This window comes from Diaporthe citri (genome assembly GCF_014595645.1).
Source record: "Diaporthe citri strain NFHF-8-4 chromosome Unknown scaffold_6, whole genome shotgun sequence".
NCBI classification, from domain to species: Eukaryota; Fungi; Ascomycota; class Sordariomycetes; order Diaporthales; family Diaporthaceae; genus Diaporthe; species Diaporthe citri.
In genome coordinates this window covers 4,517,730-4,542,943 of record NW_025064851.1, presented here as the reverse complement: position 1 = coordinate 4,542,943, position 25,214 = coordinate 4,517,730, and the positions used below count along the sequence as shown (strand labels likewise).

General features: G+C 41.0%; 6 protein-coding genes across 6 annotated transcripts; 1 reads left to right on the top strand and 5 right to left on the bottom strand.

The window, feature by feature from the left end:
* Window positions 1–124: 124 nt before the first annotated feature.
* INS49_013183 (uncharacterized protein) lies at window positions 125–2,244 on the top strand (the record flags this gene model as incomplete). The annotated part of the gene is made up of 2 exons (XM_043173883.1): window positions 125–433; window positions 514–2,244. 2 exons carry the CDS (start codon window positions 125–127, stop codon window positions 2,242–2,244), a joined length of 2,040 nt encoding a protein of 679 aa, XP_043023180.1.
* Window positions 2,245–2,807: 563 nt separating this feature from the next.
* Window positions 2,808–4,409, bottom strand: INS49_013182 (uncharacterized protein; the record flags this gene model as incomplete). The annotated part of the gene is made up of 3 exons (XM_043173882.1): window positions 2,808–3,650; window positions 3,706–3,831; window positions 3,894–4,409. 3 exons carry the CDS (start codon window positions 4,407–4,409, stop codon window positions 2,808–2,810), a joined length of 1,485 nt encoding a protein of 494 aa, XP_043023179.1.
* Window positions 4,410–6,044: 1,635 nt separating this feature from the next.
* INS49_013181 (uncharacterized protein) lies at window positions 6,045–7,376 on the bottom strand (the record flags this gene model as incomplete). Its single annotated transcript, XM_043173881.1, has 1 exon — window positions 6,045–7,376. The coding sequence occupies one exon, from the start codon at window positions 7,374–7,376 to the stop codon at window positions 6,045–6,047; it is 1,332 nt and encodes a 443-aa protein (XP_043023178.1).
* A 522-nt stretch (window positions 7,377–7,898) lies between these two features.
* On the bottom strand, window positions 7,899–9,922 carry INS49_013180 (uncharacterized protein; the record flags this gene model as incomplete). The annotated part of the gene is made up of 4 exons (XM_043173880.1): window positions 7,899–8,668; window positions 8,734–9,079; window positions 9,240–9,471; window positions 9,591–9,922. The coding sequence occupies 4 exons, from the start codon at window positions 9,920–9,922 to the stop codon at window positions 7,899–7,901; spliced, it is 1,680 nt and encodes a 559-aa protein (XP_043023177.1).
* Window positions 9,923–11,939: 2,017 nt separating this feature from the next.
* Window positions 11,940–13,678, bottom strand: INS49_013179 (uncharacterized protein; the record flags this gene model as incomplete). Its single annotated transcript, XM_043173879.1, has 10 exons — window positions 11,940–12,193; window positions 12,258–12,320; window positions 12,376–12,477; window positions 12,528–12,574; window positions 12,631–12,762; window positions 12,817–12,897; window positions 12,974–13,050; window positions 13,106–13,171; window positions 13,231–13,307; window positions 13,363–13,678. The coding sequence occupies 10 exons, from the start codon at window positions 13,676–13,678 to the stop codon at window positions 11,940–11,942; spliced, it is 1,215 nt and encodes a 404-aa protein (XP_043023176.1).
* Window positions 13,679–15,085: 1,407 nt separating this feature from the next.
* On the bottom strand, window positions 15,086–16,121 carry INS49_013178 (uncharacterized protein; the record flags this gene model as incomplete). Its single annotated transcript, XM_043173878.1, has 2 exons — window positions 15,086–15,901; window positions 15,963–16,121. 2 exons carry the CDS (start codon window positions 16,119–16,121, stop codon window positions 15,086–15,088), a joined length of 975 nt encoding a protein of 324 aa, XP_043023175.1.
* Between the last annotated feature and the right edge of the window lie 9,093 nt (window positions 16,122–25,214).

Sequence of the window (25,214 nt, the reverse complement as noted above, 5' to 3'; positions counted from 1 at the left end):
TTCTATACACCAAAAACGCCACCGTCGCCACTGGCCTGTATGTTGTTCCTGAGCCTCGGTTTCGTGTCAGCATCATCGCTTTCGCAACGCCGCAGGCCCCAAATAAGCACCCGAGCAGGTCACGATGCGAGCGGCGCGTGGTTTTAAGTTCGACGAATTCGATGACCTCTGTGGCGAGCTGGATGGAGAACAACTTCAGCTGAAATGGCAGCACTACACCCGCGCGTTGTCCGCAGCATCGACAAGCACAGCCGTGGCGACACTGGCCGCAGGACCCACGGGAGGCGTCTCGATGATAGGGGCCATGATCGCTGGTCCGCTTATCCACAACGCGCGGAAGAAGCGCCAGATCATCGAGCACCACATGAGCATCAGGGGCATTGAGCCGGAGACGCGCAACAAGGACATCTACGGCCCCATGGGCTTCAGCGCAGTGCTGGGGGGGGGGGGGGAGCGACAATGGGCGTCGGGTCCCTGGGCGCGGAGCTTCTCGGCGTCGACACCATGACCAAGATCGTCTCCCATGCTGCTATTGATGCTGGTGTCACGGCTGCCGAAGACAAGCATTCGCAGAGGGAACATGACAAGGAGATTGAAAAAGCAGGCGCCCAGCTTGTGCGCGCTAATACCGCGCCTGTATCGCAGGTGGTTCCGATGAACCCGAGTATTGGACAGGTGCTGCTGAACCACACAAAGAGCATGCCTACCTCGCTAGGGGCCACAGCAAACGGACTCATTGCGTCGGCGGCGCGCCTGAAGGCTGAGAAATACCCTTTGTTAAAGGAGTATCTTACCTCTGTTGCGGTCCAATCACGAGGAACTCTGTCAAAACAAACATCAAGGGAGGGAGGCCCTCGCGCGCCCTTCCGGTCCGGGACCAGCCAGAACTATGAATCACATTCGTCTTCCGCCCCACTCTCATCCATCCAAGAGAAGGCCTTCGTCCCAGACACCAGCCCATCTCCGGCGACCTCACGCGAGCCGGTTGAGCTCGATTCCACGCCTCGGACAGCTCCCTCGAAATTGGACTCGTGTATTGTCAGCCCCCTCTCGCCGCCCAGTTCGGCAAGCCATTGGCCCTCGCCACCTCAGTCCTTCGTCTCAGAGCTTGAAGACGCCAGCAGCCCCGGGTCGTCCACCTTCCATACGAGCACTGGATCCTCCGAGCTTCCAGGCGATGCTGACACCATCATGTCCAGCTTGCTCGAAGCCATCGACGAGACAACCCTGAACGAGCTCGAGGCCGACCTAGAGTGCGCTGTCGTGGAGATGGACAACCCTGAGACCTGGATCAATTCAGTCGAGAAAGAAGCCGGAGCTGCCGCCTCCACACCTGAGGCAAGGCGCATGAGCAGGACATTCAAGCTGCCCTCCGACCTGGACAGCCTCGTCAGACGTCACAGCACGCGCTTCACCCGCCGGTCCAGTCAGCGGGGTAGCAGTGTGCGGTATAGCCAGTATTCATTTGTAGAGGGCGAAGACAAGTTGAGCACAGCCTCGATCACAACGCTGCGGAAACCCGCATCACAGGCGACCTTGCGCACCAGCGCCTCGTCGACACGCCTTCAAGTATCGAGTCTGGACGGGGATCAGCGTCTCGTGCAGCAACATGACAACCTAAAAGCCAAGTCCCTCGAAACTCACACCCATCCTAACCGCCAGCTGCGGCGTCCAGCGTCCAACAGCTCTCTGCTGCCTGCGTACAGTGCGGTGGACGCAGCCTCCGCTCCGGCGTACAAAATCACCCACAACACCAACGAGCCACATTCGCCACAAGACCATGACTTGCACGCGCGGCAGCAACAAGGGGAGTCCTCTCGCGGCGCACCCGCAGGTCACGATACCGCCGCTCATGATGCCACCGACGGGATACATAACCCGCCGCTGTCATCGTCACGCTCACTCCCGCTCCGGCCGATGACGCACCACTCATCGAGCGGTTCGATGTCTTCGGCGCTAAGCCGGACGGGCAGCGTGGCGCTGAGCGCGCACGAGGGCATGAAGAAGGTTGGGTACTTCGGGCTGGAGCCGGCGACCAAGCTGGCCATAGCGGGCAGCCTCCTGATGGTCGGCGTGAGGCCGAGCGTGCAGCGCAAGTATCTGGACAAGGCCAAGGGTAGGATGGGTCTGCCTGTCGAGGATAAGGGGAACAATGGCTTCATGGGTATGGGGAAAGAATTTGGAAAGGGAGAGGAGAAGCAGAAGCGCGTGCATGGGGACGATGCTTATCTTGATTACATTTAATTGGAATTATGGTTAGGGAGCGAATCTATATGGCGTCCATATGGTTGCAGGTGACTTCTTGAAAAAGTCAGCATGAATAGCTACAGGTCCTGAACTCCATTCGCATATTTCCCTGTTTAATCTGTTCATTTGGGTGAAGTGGGTCATAATACAAGGCCGCCTTAGTCGCTATGAATGCGCACAGCTTTACGGCAATGTTGACATGGAGTCGATATTGATGGTCCAACTATAATGGTTCGGAAACACCCCTACCTAGTTCAATTGCTCTTCCGGTGGATATCTTTGAAACTAGGTACAAGGAGATAAAACTGGGCACATGAAAGTACTCAGCGCACACTGCTCACCTGTTCTTGGTCGGACCAGTTGAGCAATCAGACAATGTGAGGGAGTGGCTGGACGGACTACGTTCAGAGCAGGGTGTGAGCATTTCAGAGACGATTTCCAATGGCTACGCTTGGATGCAATAAGCAGTAAATCAATTTCTCCTCAGGGTATCTAAAAAACAACTTGAAGCGTCATACGAACGGCAATTCTTCAAACTCCAAGTCCCGCGCATATTCCTCTCAAGCTCCAGCCGGCCGAACGCTCTGAGGATTGTGAAAGACATCGTTTGGATCCCACTTCGATTTGATGCCCTCCAGTATCGGCAGGTTTCCTTCCCAATATTGCTCTTGAGGTATTCCAGATATGTTGAGGTCTACGTACCCAGGGTACGTGCCCCTAGTCATAGTATTCTCTGGCAGCTTCCCGACCAACTCCTCGTGGAAGTCACTAAGGAAGGTCCAAGTCGTGTTCGACAAGCTGAGCAGGTCGACTGCGTAGGACTGGTAGAACATGTACTTGTCGCGGTGGGCGTATGCCGTGGCGTTCAGGGGGACATCAGCAACAGCACCGCCCGTGGCGTCGAAGATGATGAACCACAGAAGAGTCCCTTTATCCACACCCTGTGCATACTCGAACAGGCCGGTGGCGTTCTCTTTGCTGAGGACATCCTCCTGTCGGAAGCCGAGGCTCTTGGCGTAGAAGTTGGAAGACACAGTAGCCAAATAAAGTGCTTCTTTCTCCGCCCACGCAGCCAGGGAGCCGAGCCAGTCGGTCACGGCAATGGTGCCATTGCCTGGTAGGCGCTGATGGATGCCAGTCGCAGCGAACTCGTCCTCGGTCCCATAGAATGTCCCTGTGATGATGATTCCCCCGAGCCACATTATCAGCTCGGTGCCAAAGCGTCGATCCAGGGTCGGGTCAGACACGACGTCCTGCCACTGCATGTAGACATCTGTGAGTCGTGCTGGGTCATCTCCGATGGTGATGTCGAAAGTGTATTGGACGACATTGCCGGGCTCCGGGTGTGTCCGCATCACGAATTCCGTAATAACACCAAAGCTAGCGCCGGCTCCTCGAAGACCCTGCGCGAATTGTCAGTAGAGATGCGAAAGTTGAAGAGCTGCTGCTGAGTCTTACATAGAAAAGGTCACTGTTCTCCTGGCCATTCGCACGAACAATGGTTCCATTAGCTGTCACTACCTCTAACTCGACAATATGATCAAGAGCCGATCCCCACATCCTGGACATGGGACCAAGGCCACCCTACGGAGCTCTCTCGTCAGTCACTCATCCAATCTCTCATCAGGGGGGAAGAAATGACTCACGATAGTCGCATGGCCACCAATGCCCACGGATGGACAGACCCCATGAGCGAAAGCGCGGCCGGTCTCGTGCAAATTGTCATCGATATCACCGAGTCTCAATCCGGCTCCGATGGTCGCATATCCAGTGCCGTTGTCGATGCTGTACTGGTTGATGTTCACTAGGTCGATAGCGACAGCTCCGTCTCCGAGCCCAAAGTTCGCGTAGGAATGTCCGCCAGACTTGGCTTGAACTTTGTAGCCGTTTTCCGCGGCGCATTGTACGGTCGCTGCAACTTCTTTGGCAGAGTTTGGCCGGATAACTACCTCAGGGTTGACGTCCACCGCAAGATTGTACGGCTTGACCCAGCTGAGCTGGTAGGTGTTCAGGATGTCGAGGCCTTCATCGGCAAACCTAACGCAGTCTGAGTTGCCTGCGCAAACATCGTTGAGGCAGTCCTTGAGGGAGGCCAAGGCCGACGGTAGAAAGTTGACCGTCACTAGGACTCTGGCCCATGGCAGAAGAGTAAACATCCGCATGGCTCTTCACGGAGGATATCTTCGTTTGGATTGAAAAGAGTGGATGAGAAGGATGGCAAGAAAGGTTGCCCGAGCAAGATAGCTACTTGCTATGGGCAGCTCTGCGTGCGCTGCCGGGGTTTCTCAGTAAAGTTGTGTCAGGGGACGAGGTGAGTTGTACAAGTACGCAGTCTATGAACTGGATCTCAGGTGCACGAATGACGGTTTTGTGTAATATGGAGTCCGGTCATGGCATGTTTCCGGGTTAGCACAGGCGGTCAACGCATGCCGGGTTGATCACTATTGGGCAGGTCAGGCGTTCGTCCGATGTGTGACAGGGCGCGCAAATGTAGTCAATATAACAAACTCTCTGAGAGGGAGCCCGAGGAGCATTGCCGACATGCTCCGGCAGTTGGAGGTGGCAGGCCGGGCTATTCTACTGATTCGGTGGACAACCGACTATCAAGGCGAGGTAATACAGGTTCCCAACATCTATACCCGTTGTACAACTAAGCACATGGGTGTTGGGTCCTTCTTTCTCTTTTCCTTGCAAAGAGAGACCCAATCACACACAAGGTCTCGCCAGTTGAAGGCAAGCTAGGCTCTCCCACTTCTCAGCAGCATCCACTTTGCCAATATGTTCGAGACTCTACAAAAACCCACCAGCGCGGCACAGTACAGGGGCCTAGGTCTGTCTAAGCCAACGGACTCTACATAAGCACACGTTGGCAGGCATGCATTACCCAAACTGCTGGGCTGATAATGGAAAGCTTCAGGGTGTGATTTGTCCGTCATAGCATCGGCCGCATGAACTCGGCTCCTGAACCCCTGACTCCTTGTGGCTTGGCGTTGCCAATCGCCTTGGCCTCACGAGCTCGACAGGCTGGGATCTACCCTCCGGCAGCCGCCGGCGCCACTGGTGCTACTTTAATTATGCTCAGCCCAGCAGCCCCAAGAGAATCCCGACTGGACGGCCAACGGCTGCGGCCTCTGCCGGGAGCCGCATTCGGTCGTTGCATCACGAGGGGCGGTGTCTGCTGCGCTCCCATTATTCAGGGAACTGACCACCGAAAAAGACGCGAGCGCCGGGCAGGTTTGTTCTGGAAAGAAACGGCAGTTCTCCGTCTTCTGCTCTCCGTCGCTGTTGTGCTCCCTGCAGTGTTACTCGGCTCGTATCCTTGGTGCACTCGTTAATCTTGTCGATCCCATCTCCTTCAACACCTGGGTCCCCTTCCTTTTGGTATGAACTCTACCATTTCACATTTTGTACTTGTGGCACTCGAACTCCGCCAGGCGAGCGAGGTATCAAGCCAGCTACACAGACGTGCTTGAACGTCACCAGAGGTATTCACCAAGAGACATCTATCGGTATCATAAGTTCGATACCGTGCACAGGTTTCAGACCTGATATTACTACTGCGATTGAGTCCTCCTCCGCCTGGATAAACACAAGAACAAAATCTGGATGTGTGAGCAGATTGCTGAGTAATTTAGCGCTGAGGAGACCACACATCGCATCTACACTAATAAATTCTTGAAGCCCTTGCTAATTCAATCCAATGCGCCGTAACCGCTCCCGCGGCATTATTGCCTGTTTACAATCCCACGACCGGGCAGACGCTGAAGCTACACCGTTTTCCCTGCCACACGCTCCAATTAAAATTGTGCCAACTCGTCCCTTGAGACTTTGCTCTTACTTTGTCTTTTCAAAGTGACTGTTTGCAAAGCTTCAGCCTCTTGGGCGAGCCCAGCTTCGATCAAGATGTCAAACACATCGTCTCCTGTCACATCAGGCCACTCCGCCGCCGCTACCTCAGCTTCAGCACATTTCAAAATCAAATGCCACAAGTCATTGATTGTCGTCTTTTCGGAGAATTCGCACAGTCCAATGAATAACTTAGCGAAAGCGGCCACTTCTTCTCCATCCAAAGTTCCAGCGCACTGGCGGAACTCTATTGTCCTCTTAACGTCCGACTCGCCGTAGAATCCCGGTATATAGTTCCTGAAATTGAACGCAAGCTTTCTTGCGCTTATCTTCGAGGAGCTGTTCATCAACCTACCCACCGCTTCCGGTAGCGAACAGATGGGTAGCTGCCGAGCAGTATTGGGGGTACTCTGGGGTGCGCGGAGGCTCGTGTGAAACTTTTCCACGCTCACTGGAACTTGGTGGGGTTTAAAGGGGTACCATTCTAGACAACCGGCGGCAATGCGACGTGAAAATACGCGGGAGCTACCCGCGTATTCCGTCCCTCTGCCGCCGCGCTGGCCGAACGCGAGGGGCTCCAGGGCTTCTTCATCAAGGGACTCATTGACTTGTTCGGCGGTCAAGGTTCTCTGGGCCACTTCGGAAAAGTAACGATTACTAAGGCAATGGTAGTTGTCCTTGCGGCTCTCGGGGTGTAGTTGGGCCAGCAAGGGATCACAAGCCAAGAGCAGAGCAGCAGCTTGTCTCAGGTGATGGACGGGAACCCAGCCGCTTCCACGGCCCCAATGTATGTGCAGCCCACAGGAGTCTGTAATCAGAGTGAGGAAGTTCGTCCTCAGAAGCTCACAAACCTTTTTGACTTCTTTGAAACTCTCCGGGGCAGCCCAAAGGGCTGGTGAAGTGACTTCGACGCAAACCCAGTGGTATCCACGAAACTTGCCCAGAATACCATGATTTTCTGGTAGCATTATTGAGTAGTCCGGCTTCACAGTCCATTTTGAGTAGCCTTCGAGGCTCTCGTAATCATCCGTGACCGGCTGACCTGGTGGTAGGACTCTGGTCGCTGGATTAACAATACCAAGGTGCTGTTCGATTGTGCTCTGAATCGTTTTGTAGCAGCAAAGATCAACACCATCGTAGGCACATTGAGACTCGGGGATGAATACCGGCTGACCTCGTCGGTGGCCAGTCTCATATCCTTCTTGCGTGGAGTATTGCTCCGTCTCTAGTCCAACGGCCACGAGAAACTCCAACTCAACGCCGAAACTGGACTTGTACATCATGTTGGGTAACACTCGAAAAGCTTCAGTTGGTTCCTTGTGGTATACGAGGCGGTTCTCAGGTGGTGTCGGATCGAGCTCATGTGTGCAGAGCTTCGAAGTTTTAGCTGTAGAAATTCTAGAACAAATATCCAAATACACTGGCGGATGCTCTGATTGGCTCGACAAGGCATTGTGTGAACAATAGGCATTGTGTTCTCTTCTGATAATGCCACCTTCATTCAGTTTTGGAATTTCCCGTTGCGCATCAAAGGGTAGACCTGGACATAAACGAGATGCTTTGGAACGGTATGTCTCCATAGGATGGGTACCAACTTTTCCTGCTATAAGTCCGTGACTTGGGCGAATGGTGCTGCAAATTCTACTGCACGTGAGCTCATCCTGCAGAATGGTCCGGACCGGAGATTCCAGTCTATGGCACCAAAAACAGAAGTAAAGATGACCCAATAGGATTTACTTTTGCTCGTTTCAGTTGTGTATATGTCCAGTATCGACGTGAGGATATCTCTATTGGCATGTCAAGATCTAACTATCTTGGGCCATGGTCCCGTAGAATGTGCCTCTGCCATTCGTGCCAACGTAAACCCGACCAGGCACATTTCCGCTGCCGGCGAGTTTGCCCTTTTCTGAGTTTACTGCACCGAAGCCCTGCGCATCGCCCTGAATGTCTTGCCACGAAGCGCCGCCATCGACACTGGCATAGAGCCTCGTGCCCGCTGGCCCCTTTCCAAATGCATATATAGCCCAGGAGGTAGCATCCGGGCCCAGTCCCAGGGCTATCAGCTGTGTGTTGGTGAGCGCGCCCGCCGTTATCAGCGTGAAGGTGGAGCCGTTGTCCGTGCTCTTGAATATTCCCCCGTTGGTCGAAACGTAGACCTCGCCCTCGGTGACCGGGTGCGCGGCGATGTCAACCACCACTGTAGCGTTGCCCAGCTCACCGGCTTGTGCGAATGTAGCCCCCGTGTCGGTCGACACATGGAACACACCCTTGGAGGCGCCATAGAAGACGGAGCCATTGCGCTTGTCAGCAGCGATGACCGCGCCCGGGGCAAGACTCGAGACGGGAGTGAAGTCGCTGCCGTTCCTGGAAAGGTAGACCTCCCTGTTCCATGAGGACCACAGGATCGTGTCTCCATCAGCCGAGAAAGCCGCATTACCACCATAGGTCGAATTATCGGTCCCCAGGTGGGCTTTCCACGTGGCACCGCCGTCGGCGCTGGTGATAATCTGGCTTTGTGAGCCGTCGGAGCTGTTCCCTACACGCACGACGTGTTCGACGCCGTTCCCGGCGAAGTCTTCAAAGCCACAGTCAGCATTATCTCGTTCGCTCGCTCTTAGACTGTGGTTGCGGTTCACTTACCGACTCCAACTGTCGTAGAAATTTGAGGATTCGTCCACGGGGTGGAGGGCGGTGTGTCGAGGTCGCTGCTGTTCCTGTATGTGAACCCGTCGATATCGCCGACTGCGACCAAGAGCTCGGTTCCTGAAGGAGCGGAAGCGAGGTCCAACACGGCGGTCTCCTCCATGCCGTAAGCCATGTTCTGGATTGTGACGTTTTCGCGAGGGCTCTTGTCCCATTTGGTCAAGTCCCGACCTCCCCAAACACTCATGCCCGTTCCATACATCCAATGATCACTGTTGAGAGGATCGATCTCCAGTGCTTCAATCATCCACCCCACGTGCTTCACCCGGAACATTGACGAATCCTGTTTCGAGCCACGGTGCTGAAGGAGCAATGGTTGTATGGTGGCGCGCCATCGTTCCCGCGGATTGGTCTGCCCAATCCCAGATCGTTGACCAGGTGGCTCCCGAGTCGGTTGATCTGAACAGTTGGGCGTCAGGCCACCAAAGGTTCAGTGCCGCTACTACGAGCGTCCCGGGCTGCTGCATGTCAAGACCCAAACCACCAAAGCCGTGGGCTAGGGTGGCATTTGGCACCGGAGTAATGTCTTTCCAAGTTGAGTTTCTCAGGTCGTATCTCCAGACGGATCCTTTGGTACCGTCGAAGGGTCCGAGCCCATTACTGTAAGTGAGATAAAGCGCCTTTTCCTCTGGCTGCAGTTTGGCCTTGTGCGGGAAGTAATCGCCTGGTTGGCCCCTGTTATGTCAGCTGTTAGCAGGTGTTCAATCATGTTCTTTCTCTACCTTGAAGACTGCGCCCAGGTTGAGGCATGGCGATGTGAATCGGCCGGTCAGGGACTGCTCGGGCGTACTCACTTTACCGGCTCCCAGTTCTCACCGGCGTCATTGGAGACCCATACAGTCTCGACATCTCCGTCGTTGGCCGATCCAACAAAGATACGTTTTGTGGCACCGGCGTCTGTAGTCCCGGATGTCTCATCGAACGTGACAAAAGTCAGTCCCTGGAGGTCGGTTCCCACCCCAGTTATGTCACTTTTGTTCTGCGCAGCATTCCCAACTGCCGTGAAGGAAGTGACGTTGTTGAAAGTGGCGCCTGCATCCGTAGACCTCCACAGACCTTTTCCGCTTCGAGCTCCGAGGTAGATGATGTCCGAGTTGGCCGGGTCCACAGCGAGACGTTCGCCCATACCGCGACCTGGCATGTTGCCTCCAACCCTGAAGGGAAGCTGGGTAGAGTTCCAGGTGGCACCCCGATCTGAGCTTCGGACGATCGCTCCGTTGGTGTCTGTGCTGTATCTGGCGACTGATATCAGCTTCCTGTAAACCGTAGCCTCCGCTAGCTAACCACCAATGAAAGTGGACTAACACTGTGTCGACAGTGTAACCGCCTACAGCGGCATACACCATGTTATCGTTCTGAGGGTCTACTGCAACAGCATCAATACCCCAGTTGTGCCTGGTGTTTTAACTAGTTGTCAGTCATCATTACCATATCGCTTCCTCAGGCTGCATCTTCAAGACTCTTACCATCCCTCGTCAGTGGCGAGGCTGTCTGTAACAGGAATCCAGGAATCATCAGTCCCATTCAATCTATACAGGCCTCCAATATCTGTCCTCGCATATGCGATTCCTTCTGAGTTTGGATGGAAGACAATCCCAGTTGTGAAGCCCCCGGAGGCGCCAGTGCGGACATTCTGCCAATCTAGCGCTGCTTGTCCAGAGGCCACTGACATGGCCAACAGCGAAAAAGAACGCAAGGCCATTGTTGCGATGAGCTCCAAAATATGGTGAAGAAGTAAAGACTGTGGTACCAAAAAAGGCAGCCCTGCAGGGCAAAAAGAAAGAAAGAGGTAGTTAGGAGTAGTCAATTATGACTTCCAATAAATGCAGGATACCGCCTAAAAACACTATGAAATCCATCTTGCAAAGCCCAAGACTTTATGTACTCCCTCGCGTGGAGTTCATCCACGAGTAGCAAGCTTGCGCCTAGCTAACAGCTCTGCCAATTATATTAAGAGGTGATAGAGTCAGTTGCATCATCTCGGTACAGTTACCTCCGCAGCTTGCCGATTTTCCCGACTGGTCAGTCTTGGTAGTCGCCAAGGATTGCACTTGTTTCATTGTTTCACAAATGCGGAATTCGCTAAACTTTATCAGAGCATGTCCCCTGAAGCGGACATCACCACACTCCGAAGACAAAACTCAATGCACTTATTATGTTTGTGCCATGGATGCAGTAGATAGACTTTACCCAACCAAGGCTAATAATAGCGTGGCTCAAGCTTGAGCCACCTGCCCGGTATCAACAAGTCAATACATCAACAGTGCAGTGTCATCAAATATATCGTGATGTATTTCTGCTGGCCACCTACTCTGTGTTTAAAATGCTGGACACGCATTGAATAATTCTGGATCGCTTCGGCGATCTGAATTGGCTCTTAGGGTAGAGGCCATCCCGGAACAATTGATGGTCATTCCAACTTATTTTTGTCTCTAGAGTAGTGCATTTGCGTTGTCGAGATCAGTCTTGACAGGCTCATTCGATATAGCAGTGTAACATTGTCTATTTCTTTTTCTTTTTGAGCGGATCGTTCGACATGTCGGTGACAGGCATCCCACCACTCATGACTCCATCAATTTATCCTGCATTTGTTGAGGTACAGGCAATCGATTGGTGACCAAAAAGATCATGTCAACTGCCTCCGTCTGGTCTGACGAGTCACGAGATTTGCTTCAGTTCATTTGCTCTACATTGTGACTGGCTTCTTGTGCCGTACACGCCTCACCGAAATATTATAAGAGGCTTGAAGAAACCGATGGAAAGCAGCTTTGTCTGGTGTTAGCGAGCTCACTTTCCCAGTGGCCAGTATGACTTGGATTTCAATTTACGATAGCTACTATATAGACAGCCAAAGTATTAGCCTCTTTTAATTAAGCGCACAGGAAGAAAGAAACCAATATGCAGTAAAACGATACCTTACGTTGTAGTGCCACCAGGGTGACCACGCAATGAACAAGGTCACAACTGTGCAGCTGTTTCAGTCTACTTTTGGTTTGAAACAAATTGTGATGAATAAGAAGCGGCATTCTCGACCATCATACAACCAAGTGCGAAAAGTCCTGGGCCTCGTTCAGAAACCACGACGTATTTGACAGTTTATACACGCTAGAGCCCGACATTCCCCTCATCCGCGGTATCTAGCTTTACAATGGGAACATGAGGGTAGAGTTCAGGGACATCTTGGACCTTGTATTCTTCAACCTTATCGATCCGAGTAGAGTCAACCCAATTGTCAGGGACCGCAGAGCGAAGGCCTGTAACAGGCAGTTAGGGCCCGGAGAGAAATATTCCACCTCTCCCGTCTGATAGTCGACACGAGCCAGTGCATTCAAGCCCTGAAAAACATTCTTGTTCGAGTCTGAATTTGGATCAAAACAATCGAGCCAGGTGATGCGAGCTAGTGTGTTGGAATTCGTCAGTCATCCAGCCCCTAAATTAGATTCATGCTGCTTTTCATGTACTCTTGCTCATCAGAAACCTCTCGTCGATACGTGGGAACTCACACGGACCACGAAGGACGATCTCTAGATGATGTTTGAGCTATTGGATCTTCCGTATTCCAGGGCTCAAGAGTCCTACCTGGCTCGGGCAACTCGTCCGATGTGCTATTGGGGTCGATGCAGAATTTCACGTAATTGACTGACACATCTTTCGGCTCCGGGTTCGGGCCCTGGCGACAAGCTATTCATGTCGTGAGCTATGGCATCTGATCAAAAAAAGGTGAGGCCTACGTAAAAAGCTCATGCCATTGTGCGAGGCAAGTGTCGTATCGAAATATCTGAGCATCTGTTAGCAAACATCTGACTCTGTTGCAGAGGGCTTCAGCCTCCCTACACTTTTCCGTTCTCCTCCCATGAAGCTCTCGTATGAATAGGCATCGAGTTCTTGTACTTGTACCATCGGACCGGCTTTCTGATGTCTCGTGGAATGAGCCCAAAGTAGGCCGGACAGTTCTCGTCGTAGTACCTGTGCTCTTTGCATGAGCTTTGCCATCTACACAACAACAAACTGAAGCCTCACCATTGATGGTTTCCTGGTTTCTCAATGTCTTTCAGGTCAACCATGTAGGGCATCCGCATTATGACCGATGTAGTTGTGGGTCTGAGGAGGCATATCAGTGCGAGCTTCGTGGTATTGCCGGAGGGGAGGGGGTCTTACCATTGCGCAGTCGTGAAACATTCCACCGGTAGGGTAAAACTCAATATCACGTCGATACGTGACCTCTCCGTGCTTGTTGATAGTGTAGATGGCGATCTAGATATAACGTCAGTCTGGTAAACTGCACGTCTTGTGAACGCTTTTGCCTCACTTGTGGACTGTCTAGTCCCTCCATCTCGTAGCCAAAAGAAATCAAATCACCTGTCTCAGGATCAACCTATAAGAGGAGTCAGTGTCACAAATCCCCCGGCATCATCTACACCCGGGCATGCTCACATGTGGGTGCCCAGTGAATGGCTTCGTGGGGTCAAGGTGACCGGGAAATGGGTCCTGCCCGATAGTGCGTAGGCTCTCTGAGGTTGGAAGACTTAGCAGCTCGACCCGTACAGATAGATCTTGGGGGCTCACTGGGATCCAACTCATAGGCTGGTCCGTTCTCTCCCACAGCCAGCAGCTTGTTGGCATGGACGAGCACATTAACGTTTGCCGCAGAGTCTATAACGGCGCGGACACATGGATGGTGGGAAAAGGGGTTTTTGCTGTTTCCGAAGAGAGACCTGCCGGCCTTTCTCTCAGCGAAGAGGCGCTCCGTCATGACATATCTCTGCTGAAAAGAAGCCTTTCCGCCCTTTACCCTGAAGGCGCTGATGCTGCCGTCTCCGTCGAAAGGTATAGATTTAGCTCCGTTGAGATAGTACGATCTGTCATAGTACGGGTCCTGCATCACCCAAACAGAACAGTCAGGACTGGATGCTTTTGGGGAATGGTCCACTCGACAAGCCCTATATAAGGTACCGTCAAGCTCCTTTGGGATCTCTCCTTCGACCTCAACATCCTCGATTTCGACGTCGGCTCTGAACGGACGCGACACGGCGGCAAAGTCGCTAAATGTATTTATTTTAACCACTTTGGCGAAGTAAAGATAGTGTTGATCAATGCTTATATTCAATAGACTCCTGTTGTTGTTGAAAACTGGCGGTCTGGGAATGCCTAGGTAGGTTGGTTGTGTAGGTCGGTTTTCTCATTTATCCTGCGACTTTAAATGAGAGATTGACCGTGACACCCGTAGCAGTCCATTTAGGATACTGGTTGGAAGCCACTGGTAGTTGAGGCACTATGTGGCTAGCCCATCCAAGTTTGATGGAATTGCCAGTACGACACGTCGAGCCACTGGCACATCGGAGATGGTGATGATGACGGAGCCACATGGAGCCACATGGAGCCACATGGAGCCACATGGAGCCACATGGAGCCACATGGAGACACAAAACACCCGCTCGACAAAGGGAATGATCTCGAAAAGTTTCCATCAATCTTGTTTCAGGACTATTGCACTTAAGAGCTTCTCTAATTGGGTCAAAACTGCGAGCGAAGCTGCATCAGCCCCATCCCGCCTGTTCACTGTCGGACCGGCAGCCGAGTGCCCCATCCACTAGTAGCACCAAATATTTGATCAGGCATTTGAATCGAGAAGTCATGTAATCGAGTTTTTGGCGACTGGTTCACTGGCGCCTGGGCCATTTTATGGCCAAGCTCTACAAATGGCGCCCACCCCCGATCGGCGCGTGTATGAGACGCGTCACAAGCAGTCTTGCAACTCCGGAGCTAAGCAGCCGCACAAACTTCACTATTTCAAAGCTTCATGGCTAGCCAGTGGTGGTATATGCCTTTGAGGTGACTGCTTCTACTGCGGGTTTGTCCAAGATCTCGATCAGGACGCGCTCTGCCTAGACCAAGATGACATTGTAGAGTAGACACGGATCTCCATACAAGAGTTAAATATTTCAGAACTCGTCAAAAAACTCCTATTTCACGAGATCTTCCTCGTTCTCCCACGAGTACACAATCCCGGTTGCCGAATTTGGCCTTGGCACCGAGATCTGTCTCTATATCTGACTGGGTATCGGGGGTATGCACCAGCCTCAAAGGCTTTTTCAGGGACGACTTGCCTTGCCATTTGTTCATTGACACGATCTCATCTCCTGTGGCATCGAGAGCAACGATTTACGCCGACCATCAACGTGACGGAAAGGGAGCCGTTAGAAAGCGTCCGTTCTCGCAGCAGTCCGAGTGATAGAAAAACTGTTGCTGGGATCTTCGATTGAAAACAAATTAACAACAACTTTTGCATCTAGGCTGTCATGAAGCCATCCCAATTCCTCAGTGTCTCTCTGCACTCTTGCTCGTAAACATGGAGACCTCCAAGGTAGTTCAGCTGCTCCCGAGGCTTTCCAGGGATATTCGCACCCATATACCAAGAATTCGCAAGCGGGAAGAGAGTGTGGTCCGACAGAGTATTTACCCTGTCCTTCCATTTCTTCTCAGCTTCATCCGTCGGCTCAATTTTCCGGAGTCCAGTCGCATCCATCTTGAGAATCACATCGACAATCCAGTTTCCCTGTGCTTCGATGCATGAGGGCCCGTTTGAAAAGGCAGTGGGGGCGTGCACAGAGTAGGTGAAAAACATGTTTGGGTATCCCTTCCGCGATAGCCCGAGGTATGTGCTTGCTCCTTTCTTCCATTCCTCAGATAGTGGCACGCCGTCGACGTTGCGGAGACCCATGTTGATCAAGCTACCTGTTACGGCGTCGTAGCCCGTAGCCAGAGCTATGGCATCGAGGGCAAAGAAAGCGCTGCTGGCAGTTCGGATGCCTCGTGGAGCGACTTCAACAATATGGTCCTCTTTGATGTTAACCACCATCACGTTGGATCTGTCCAGAACATCAAAGTAGTCCTGCTCCAGCGAGGGTCGCTTTGTTCCGAATGGATGGGGAGGTTCAAGAGGGGCGATGATATCCCTCTTTGCTGGGTCGCTGATTCTGGCACGAGTCTTCCGAGCCCAGAAGTTATACGCTTCACGGTTTGCCTTCAAGTCGGAGAGGATGTCGCGGTAATTTGAGATCCAAAAGCCAAACCCACCTTGCTTCCAGCGATGCTCGAAAAAGGCCTCTCGGTCCTCGGAAGTGTCATCAAACACGGGCACCGGGGTAGCGACTTTGGTTCCACACTCCGCCTAGATCGGATCCCGACTCAAAGATTCTGCACTTGTAGCCGAGCTCTCGGAGGCGGTAGAGCAGGTAGATGCCGCCGAAGCCTGCTCCTACGATGAGACAGTCGAAGTCAGGTTTCGTGGATAAATCGTCAGAATTCCGCGCAGGTTTCGTCATGTCTGCTGCCAAATGATCGATGAAATCTCTCGTTGAGGTTGAATGGTGGCTCCTCTTTGGCCAGGGAGTTTGAGCGCCTGTACCAACGACTGCTGAGCTTGGTGGCGAAAAGACCAATTTTCAAGGGCAGAGAACGAGGATGAGTCGAAGGAGTAACATGATATACGGTGAAGAATGACAATATTTAACGTATGCTATAGTGACATATACACCCTTCTACCCTCTGGCTCAAACCTTAGAATACCCGGAGCGAGGCTGCTGAGGTATAAGTGGAGATCCTAGTGGCTCCAAGCCGTGTGGTTCTATGATTAACTGCGTGTGGCTCTCTAATTACTAGTCTGCATGTGGGCTACCATGTGGCTCTCGCGGAACCTTGTCCATGTGGCTCCAAAGTGGCAGCCTGAGTGGCTCCAATCATTATACGGCCAACCTGAATCCAATCATCTCCATGAGAGCGCAGAGACTAGCACCGGGTTGAAATCACAGTAATAATTTTATATGTGTAACATATACTTGTACTACGCCGTGATTAAATGTCTTTTGATAGGACGCGGCTTGGTCTTTGCAAGAAAATCAGTGCTAGAAGAGAGCAGCCATAATTAGGTAACGTCCCTCCTCGTCAACAGTTATCGCCTACACCGTGACCTTACTAATAGTACTCCATTAGAAGATGCTAGGTTTGTAGAAGTAGCAAGATATCATCTCATCGCCCTCAAAATGAAGTCGTGGACAGATTTGTCATGATTGGAGTTGATCCTTCGTGAAATACTCTCACAGCCCACAACCGACAGAATAGCGTTCAAGCACCTCGGTGTCTTACAAAGCATGTGTTGCCTGTAACTGCACAGCCCAGTGGGCTGCTCGATCCAGTAGGAGCGAGCGGAATGTCAAGTGTTTATTTATCGTAGCGGAGTGGTTGCCAACTCCGCTATGTGTGGAAAACAAAACGTTACCCCCCCCCTGTTATCTTGGTTAGCTATCCCCCCCTGCACCAAAATTTGGCTGTGGAAGCGAAATATGCATTAAAATCACCAAGGACACCCTTATTAATATTACTACGCACCCAATTTAGCAAAAAAGAGGTCATTATAACCCCATTTTACATATATCTTTAAAATAATTAAAAGTAATAAAATTAACTTAAGCCCATTACGTTAAGGGGTACACGCTTTACTAGCCCTAGCTTAAAGTAATTATAGCCTACTTAAATTAATTGGTAACTTATTTTAATAGCCCTTAAGAAACAAAAGCTTAGCTATTATAATTATATACTTATTTATAACATTAAGTTATTTACTTTGCTAATAAGGCATATATTAATTAATTAATAGCGTTATTATATATAAAAAAGCTAATAATAAAGGCAAAGGCTGTTGCTATTATAAAATAAAAGCTAGTAGCTTAATTAAAGCCTTTTTAAAATAAATAAATAGCTATTTAATATGCTGCTTAGCATATCGTTAAGAATGCTAAAAAGGTTACCCTTAAAGCTATTTTTAATAAAAATAATGCTTTAAGCAGCTTAAATAAAGCTAAGGGTGCTTATATTAACTAAAAGATATTAAGTATATTTAAATCATTGCTATTAGCTAGTAATGCTAAGGGTAGTAATATTAAAAAGCTAAGAAGCTATTTCTTGCTAAGGAAGTTATTAAGGAAAGCATTTTTAATATTATATATAAAAGTTATTAGCATAAAGGCTTTTTTAATGCCGTTAATAAAGCAATAAAGCTTTAAGTTTAATAATAATAGGTATAAGGCTTTTAATATTAATTTATTGCTTAATAAGCTTTTTTTAAGATAAAAAATTAAGTTAAGGCTAAGCTTATTAATATAAGGGATATAATAATTAAGCTATTATAAGTTTTATTTAAGGTAAGTTTTTAGCTATAAATAAAAATATTCTTAGTTTAATTAAGTATAATAAGGAGAAATAAAAGGCATTTTAAAAAAAAACTTCTTAATAATAAAATTATAAAGATGCTTTTATTAAGCAAGGGTTTTTATTATCTTATAATTATATATATTTATAAAATAATATTTTTAATAATATAAATAACGTCTTATAATATTGCAATGCTAAGATAACTAAATATTAAGATCTTTAAGCCTTCCTTATTAATGAGGTTAATGCTTAGCTTAGTAAATAATTTATTAATAGCTAAGCACTTAAAAAGTATCCCTTTAATAAGAAAATTATTATTACCTTAAGGCTTTTAAAAAGGATTAATTATTATTTATATAATAATTATAATAAATAGTAATTAATTATTTATTTTTAAGGCTTATAAAAAGCTAATGTAAATATAATAATGCTTTAAAGGTTTTTATTATAAGGTTAATTATTATTATTATAATAAGGGGGATTCTTTATAATAATAATATTATATTAAAAAGAATAATATATATATAAATATTATTAATATTAATTTAAACTTATAAGTATAAATAATAATTAATAATAAGGCTGTTATTTAAAAGCCTTTAAAAAAGCTTTTTATTAAATAAATAAATATTATTAAAGCTAATAAAAATAATAAAGAACTTAATAATAATAATATTAGCCTTATATATAAGTAAAAAAAGCTTAAAAAGGGTAATAAGTAAAGGGAAAATAATATTAATATAATAATTAACTTATTAATTAATCTTTATGCCCTTAGCTTTATATATAAGTACTTAATAATATCGCCGTTAATGTTATGGGCTAGCCTTGAGTTGTTTGCCGTAAGGTATTTAAATGGAGTTTATATTTAAAGTATAAAGGAAAAGGTTTACTCTTTATTTATATTCATGCTAAAGCCTATTTTTATAAAGCTAAAGCCTATTAATTAATTATAATAAGCAAAGCCTAAACCATAATATATCTTCCTTTTTTAAGTTTTTATAGCAGGCCTTAAAAAATAGCTATATAATAAAAAATAAAGAATATTATGATTTAATTATAAATTAAATATTGCTCTTTACCTAGCTATTTAATTATACCTTAGCGCCTCTTAATTACATTAAAAGCTTAGCTTATTATTTATAATTAGCATGCTTTAATTTTTATAATTTAATATATTAGCTAAAGTAAGCTAATAAAAAATAATTATTTAAATATAAGTTAGCAGCTAAATTAATAATATTTTTATAATCCTTTAATATAAGCCTTTTATATAAGCTTTTTTATTTAAAATCTTAAAATTATAAATTTATTATATAATTTATAATTAATTAATGCTTAATTATAAGTAATTTACTTTATTAATAAAAATTTCCTAAATTTTAAGCATTTTTATAGGATTAAATTAATTAGCATGTAGTTAATTTACTTTAAGTTTAGATTAATATTAAGTTAGCATTGCTTTCAAGCTTTATCTTATAAAAAAAATTTTACGCCCCCTTAAATAAACTCCTTTTCCTTATTAGCCTTAATTAATAAAAGTTATATTCTTATTTTCTTATAATAATTAAGATAGTTATGCTTATAATAACTAAATTAATTATATATAAAATACTTAACTTTGCTTATTAAAATTATTATAATATTAATATTTATTGCTTTATTATTTTAAGGTTAAGTATTATTTTCTTTTATTATAGCGTTAAAAATGCCCTTATATTACTATAAGGTAAAGCAAAAGGCCTTAAATATATTTAGCTACTTTTTATAATTAAGCTAAGCTTTTATTATAAAGATTAAATTATTAGCTATTAATAATATTTTATATTTATTTAGCTAACTTTAAATTTTTATTATATAAGCTAATTAATTAAATTAAGTAAAAAATTTTGCTATTCTTTCTTTATAATATTATTATAATGTAATTAAGTTAAGCTTAGCATATTTTTGCTTAAAAAGGTTCTTAAGTATAAAGTAAACCTTTTTTAAAAAGCTTTTTAATTACTCCTTAAATATCTTTATAAAACTAATATAAAGTAAAAATTAATTATAAAAAGTTTTTAATTAATTAAATATATAAAAGAATTAAGCCTTTTTAGTATTAATTACTTCCTTATTTACTATAAACTTAGCCTTTATCTTTATTAATTAAGTTGCTAAGTATTCTTAAGATAAAAGTTCTTTTAAATAAAAAAGGGCTTAATAAGTTATTATTATTCTTTTTAAATTTCGTTATATTAAGTTTTATATAATTGCATTATAAGTTTATAATATAAGAGGACTTTAAATATATATTATAAGCTAGTTTTAGGTTATTTATTATAAGGTATTTAAATAGGGTTTATATTTAAAGTATAGAGGAGAAGGTTTACTTCCCGTTTATACCTATGCTAAAGCCTATTCTTATAGGGCTAAAGCCCACTAATTAATTACAATGGGCAAAGCCTAAACCGTAACAGTTAATGTTATTAATGCCTTTATTAGCATATTTATTAAGGGGCTTTAAAGAGCTGCTAATATTGCTAATGCTAGTAACTTTTTGCTTAAGCAGCCTTATACGCTATTATTAACTACTTATGCTTTTATTATTACTGTTATAAATACTTAGTAATTAAAAGGCCTTTAGTAAAAACTTTATATTTAAGGCCTTATAAAAGCATTTCTATATATTAATAAAGAGAAAGTAATTAATAAAGTTGTAAAAGGTTATAAAATATAAGGGCATTAATCTTTAAGCTTTATATTTAAAGAAGGATATTTAATTTAATAAAAAGGGCTTAAATAATATTAAATTAATTAAAAGGTTTATAAAGCTATATTTAAAGGAAAGGAAGAACTTTTTTAAATTTTTTAAAAGTAATGAGGAAAAGGAGGACTTGCTGCCGTTATTAACGCTAGTATAGGATAAGAATTATAATTTTTAATAAGCAAGAAGCCTTTTAATATTAGCTAATAATGCATTAATATTAAAAAGTAAATTTAAAGCGTTTTTTAATACATTTTAAGTATTTAATTAATATTATTTATAAGAAAAAAAGTAATATAGTTAGCAAAATAATTAATAAAGTAATTATATATAAAAAAAAGTATTTATTTAAATATTTAAAAAGTTAATTAAGAAAATTAAGCATATTTCTTATAATAAATTATTAAGTATTTCTTTTTAATTATTTTATTAATATTCTTTTTTTATTAACTTGCTTATTATTAAAAAACTTATTATAAATAACCTTATTATAATATTTTTTTCTTTTTATTAATATTGCTTTTTTTACCCTTTTTTTAATTATATAGTATTTTTATTATCTTTTATTATTATTATTATCCTTAAATTTCTTTTTTAATATATATATATAATGGAAATATTCCTTAATTATCTTTATATATTAATTAATCTTTAAAGCGCTTAAGTATAAAAAACTTATAAATTTCTTATTATTATTATAATTATTTATCTTATATTAATATTAATAATAAATATGCCTTTTTAAATCCTTAAAATATACTTTAATTAAATTAAAATTAAGAAAATATAGCAGTAAATATATTGCTTAAATACCTTTTGCCTTAATGGCTGTATAAATAGCGTAATTATAATGTTATAAGGCATTATTTATTATAAGGATTAATTAAGGGCTTAAATAAATATTTATTTAAAAAAAACCTTTTTAAAAAGCTATGTTAAAAAGAACTTCTTTATTATATGCCCTTTATATATTATAATATTAAAAAGACCGTTAATTATAATTATTAATAATAAATAAAAATAAGCGCTTTGCTTAAAAAGACTTTTAACTTAAGAAGTATACCTTAATAGCGCTTAATTTATTTTTTTTTACGTTATTACGCTTATTAAATCTTAATTTATTATAAAAAATAACTATTTTAATAATATGCTATAGCTTAAAGATCTTAAAAAGGTAATAGCTTTAAAGGTCCTTATTATGCTGCCGGGTTAATATATTAAAAACGAGCTACTTAAATAATGGGGGATAGATTCTGCTAAACCCTCTTAAGAACAATTTAAGAAGGAGTTTTAACGTGATAAAAAGGAAAGATAGGAATAAAAGGGAATTAAAGAAAGGAAAAAGATAAATATTTTAAAAATTCTTAAAAATAAAAAAAGCTTAATTAAAATACTAAATATATAAGAAAAGAAAAAAGTTAATTTCTTAAAAAAATATTTAAAATAAATATAAAAGCTAGCTTTTTATAGCTAGCTAAAATTTAATATAGTATTATTTCTTATATAATTCCTTATACTTATTAATATACCTTTTTTTAAGTATTTTATAATAAATATTATAAAAATTATTAAAATAAAACTTTATTATTTTTAATTAAACCTTTAAGTTTTAAAATTTACCTTATTATAATCTTAATTATTATTATTATTTTTAATTTTTTATTTATTTATTTTATTATAGCTTTTATTTTTTTATAAAAGCTTTAAATATTCTTAAGATTTACTTAATAATATATTTATTAATTATATTCTTTTAGCTATTAAAGTTTACTTTAATAGCTAATATTAATATAGCTATTAAAAATTTAAATACCTTTATAAAATAAAAAGTAAATTTATTTTTTTTTTTAATTATTATATTAAATATAATATATTAGTTTTATTAACTTTTGCTTTTATTTTTTATAAAGTTTTTGCTTTTGCTTTTATTTTTTATAATATTTTTGCTTTTAATATTTATGCTTTATATTTAATTACTTAGCTAACTTATTTATAAGCCTTTTAAATTATTTTTAAATAAACTTTATTATTATTTTAATTATTTTAAGTTAATTAATATATTTTAAGTTTTATTTATATTTATTATTAAAATAAGTAAGTAAAAAAGATTTTTATATATATTAAGATAAGCATTTTTTATTAGCTTTAAAATATTTTATAATATAATGCTTAAGTTAAAGGCTTATTTAATTAAAATTTTATTAAATTAATTTTAAGCTATTTAAAAGTTTATATTTTGCTATATATTAAATATTTAAAATTAAGTTATTAAATTAATTTATATTAAAAGTATTATTTTCCTTATATCTTTTTTATAATTAATAATAATCTTAATATATTATAATTTAAATAATTATTGCTAAATAATATTCCTTTATAATAAAAGCTTACTTTTTACTTTAATTACTTTTATGCTATTAATCTTAATAAAGGAAATTAATATAAATATTTAAATAGCTTTATTAGTTTTATTAAGCTTTAATTAAATAGCAAATATTTAAATAATAATGCTAATAATAACTTTAAGCATTTTAAAGTATATAATTTTAATTAAAAAAGCCTTAGCTTAATTCTATACCTTTTAATTATTCTTTCCTTAATTTTCCTTAAAATAATTTTTAATAAACTTAATAATATGCTATTTATAAAACATTTTATTAATTTATTTTAATCTTAATGCAAACTTCTTGCTAAAATCTTATATTTTATTTTTTAAAGTAATTATTAAATATTTATAAATAAATGCTTTAGCATTCTTATTTATTTTATTTTTTTTATTTCTTAATATAAGATTATTTTATAATAAGTAATAATTCTTTATTTTATTAAAAATTATTATTATTTAATAATTAAGTATATAAATAAATATAATAATAAATTTATAATTCTTTATTAATTTATATTATTAATATTTTTTAAGTAAGGTATAATTATAATGCAAAGATTTTTTAATAAAAATATAATATCTTAAAAGTTAAAAAGCTATTAAGTTATAAAAGCTATAATATATTAAGTTTTTAATTTTTTATATTTATAAAATATTTTTTTTATATTAAAGAAATTAAAGATAAAAAAGGTTTAATATTATTTTATTAAATTTATTAACTTAGCTAGTTTTTTTAGCTTAAGGTAAAAATTAATGCTTAGGAAATATTTTTATATTATCTTTATAAGCTTATTATTAAATATTATTTATTTTATATTAAAGAATAATAGCTAATTAAGGGTTTAAAATTATTAAATATTATTTAAGCAAACCTTATTTATAATAATTTTTATTTTAAAAGGATTTTTAAAAAAGTTAATATTTACTTTTTAAATAAAGTTTTATTAATTTTAAATATTTATAATATTTAAAAATTATAATGCTTTATTAAATAAGTTTTTAAAGTTATTAAAGTAAGGAAGTTTTATAATTATTAGCGCTAAATTATTTTTTCTTAAATTAATAGGCTTAATTATTAAAATTAAGGCGTTAAGATTTTAAGGTATTTTATAATATAAGGGTGATTAAAAGCGCTTCTTTGCCTTGCCTTTTTAATTAAAAAATATTTTAGCTTTTAATTATAAAAAAAGAAAGCAAAGAAAATAAGTAATAAAGTAAAAAGTAAGTAATAAAAGTTAAGTAATAAAGAAAGGAAATATAATAATAAAAAAAGCCTTATACCCTTAAGAATTGCTATATAAGTAATTAAGGTAAAAAGGGTTAAAAATAAAAAAGAAATATAATTAACGTTTAATTATAACTTAAGGTAGCTTTTATAAATAATTATTACTTATTTTTAAATAAGAATTAAATAAGGGAAAAGATTAATATATTAAAAGCGCATTATTATTAAAATAGCTAAATAGCAGCTAATCTTTAATTTTTAATTAATAATAATATAAAGATAAAAAAAAAAGAAAAAGAAAGAAAGGTAGGAAAAGGGTTTAGCTATAAATAAATAAATATAGCAATATATATAAGTTAAAGTAATAAAAGCTAATAACTTATTACCCTTAAGTTAAATAGTTATATTAATTAAAAGAAAGAAGTAATAAAAAGGTTTATAAGTTATTATTAAAAGCTATTAATTTATCATTTTATTAATAATTAAAGTAAAAGGATATGCAATCTCTTATTTTTCTTAAATAATAGCTAATTGCAAAGTATTCCCTTTTTAATTTATAAGTTTATTAAGCATAAATTAAAATAGGTTATTTAGCTAAAATTCCTTTATAACGAAAAGATAAATAACTTCTTTATAAGCAGGAAATTAAAGGTAAGTAACTCCTTTTTAATAATAAATCAACCTTAATTAAAAGCAAGGTAATAAATCATTCCTTTTAGTAATAAGGTAGCTTATTATTAGCATTGCCTGCCTCCTCCTTTAAGTTAAGCTAAAATTAAAGCAAAATACCATAATCTTCTTATCCTTAAACATCTTTTTATAATAATATCTTTATTATTAAACCCTTTTTA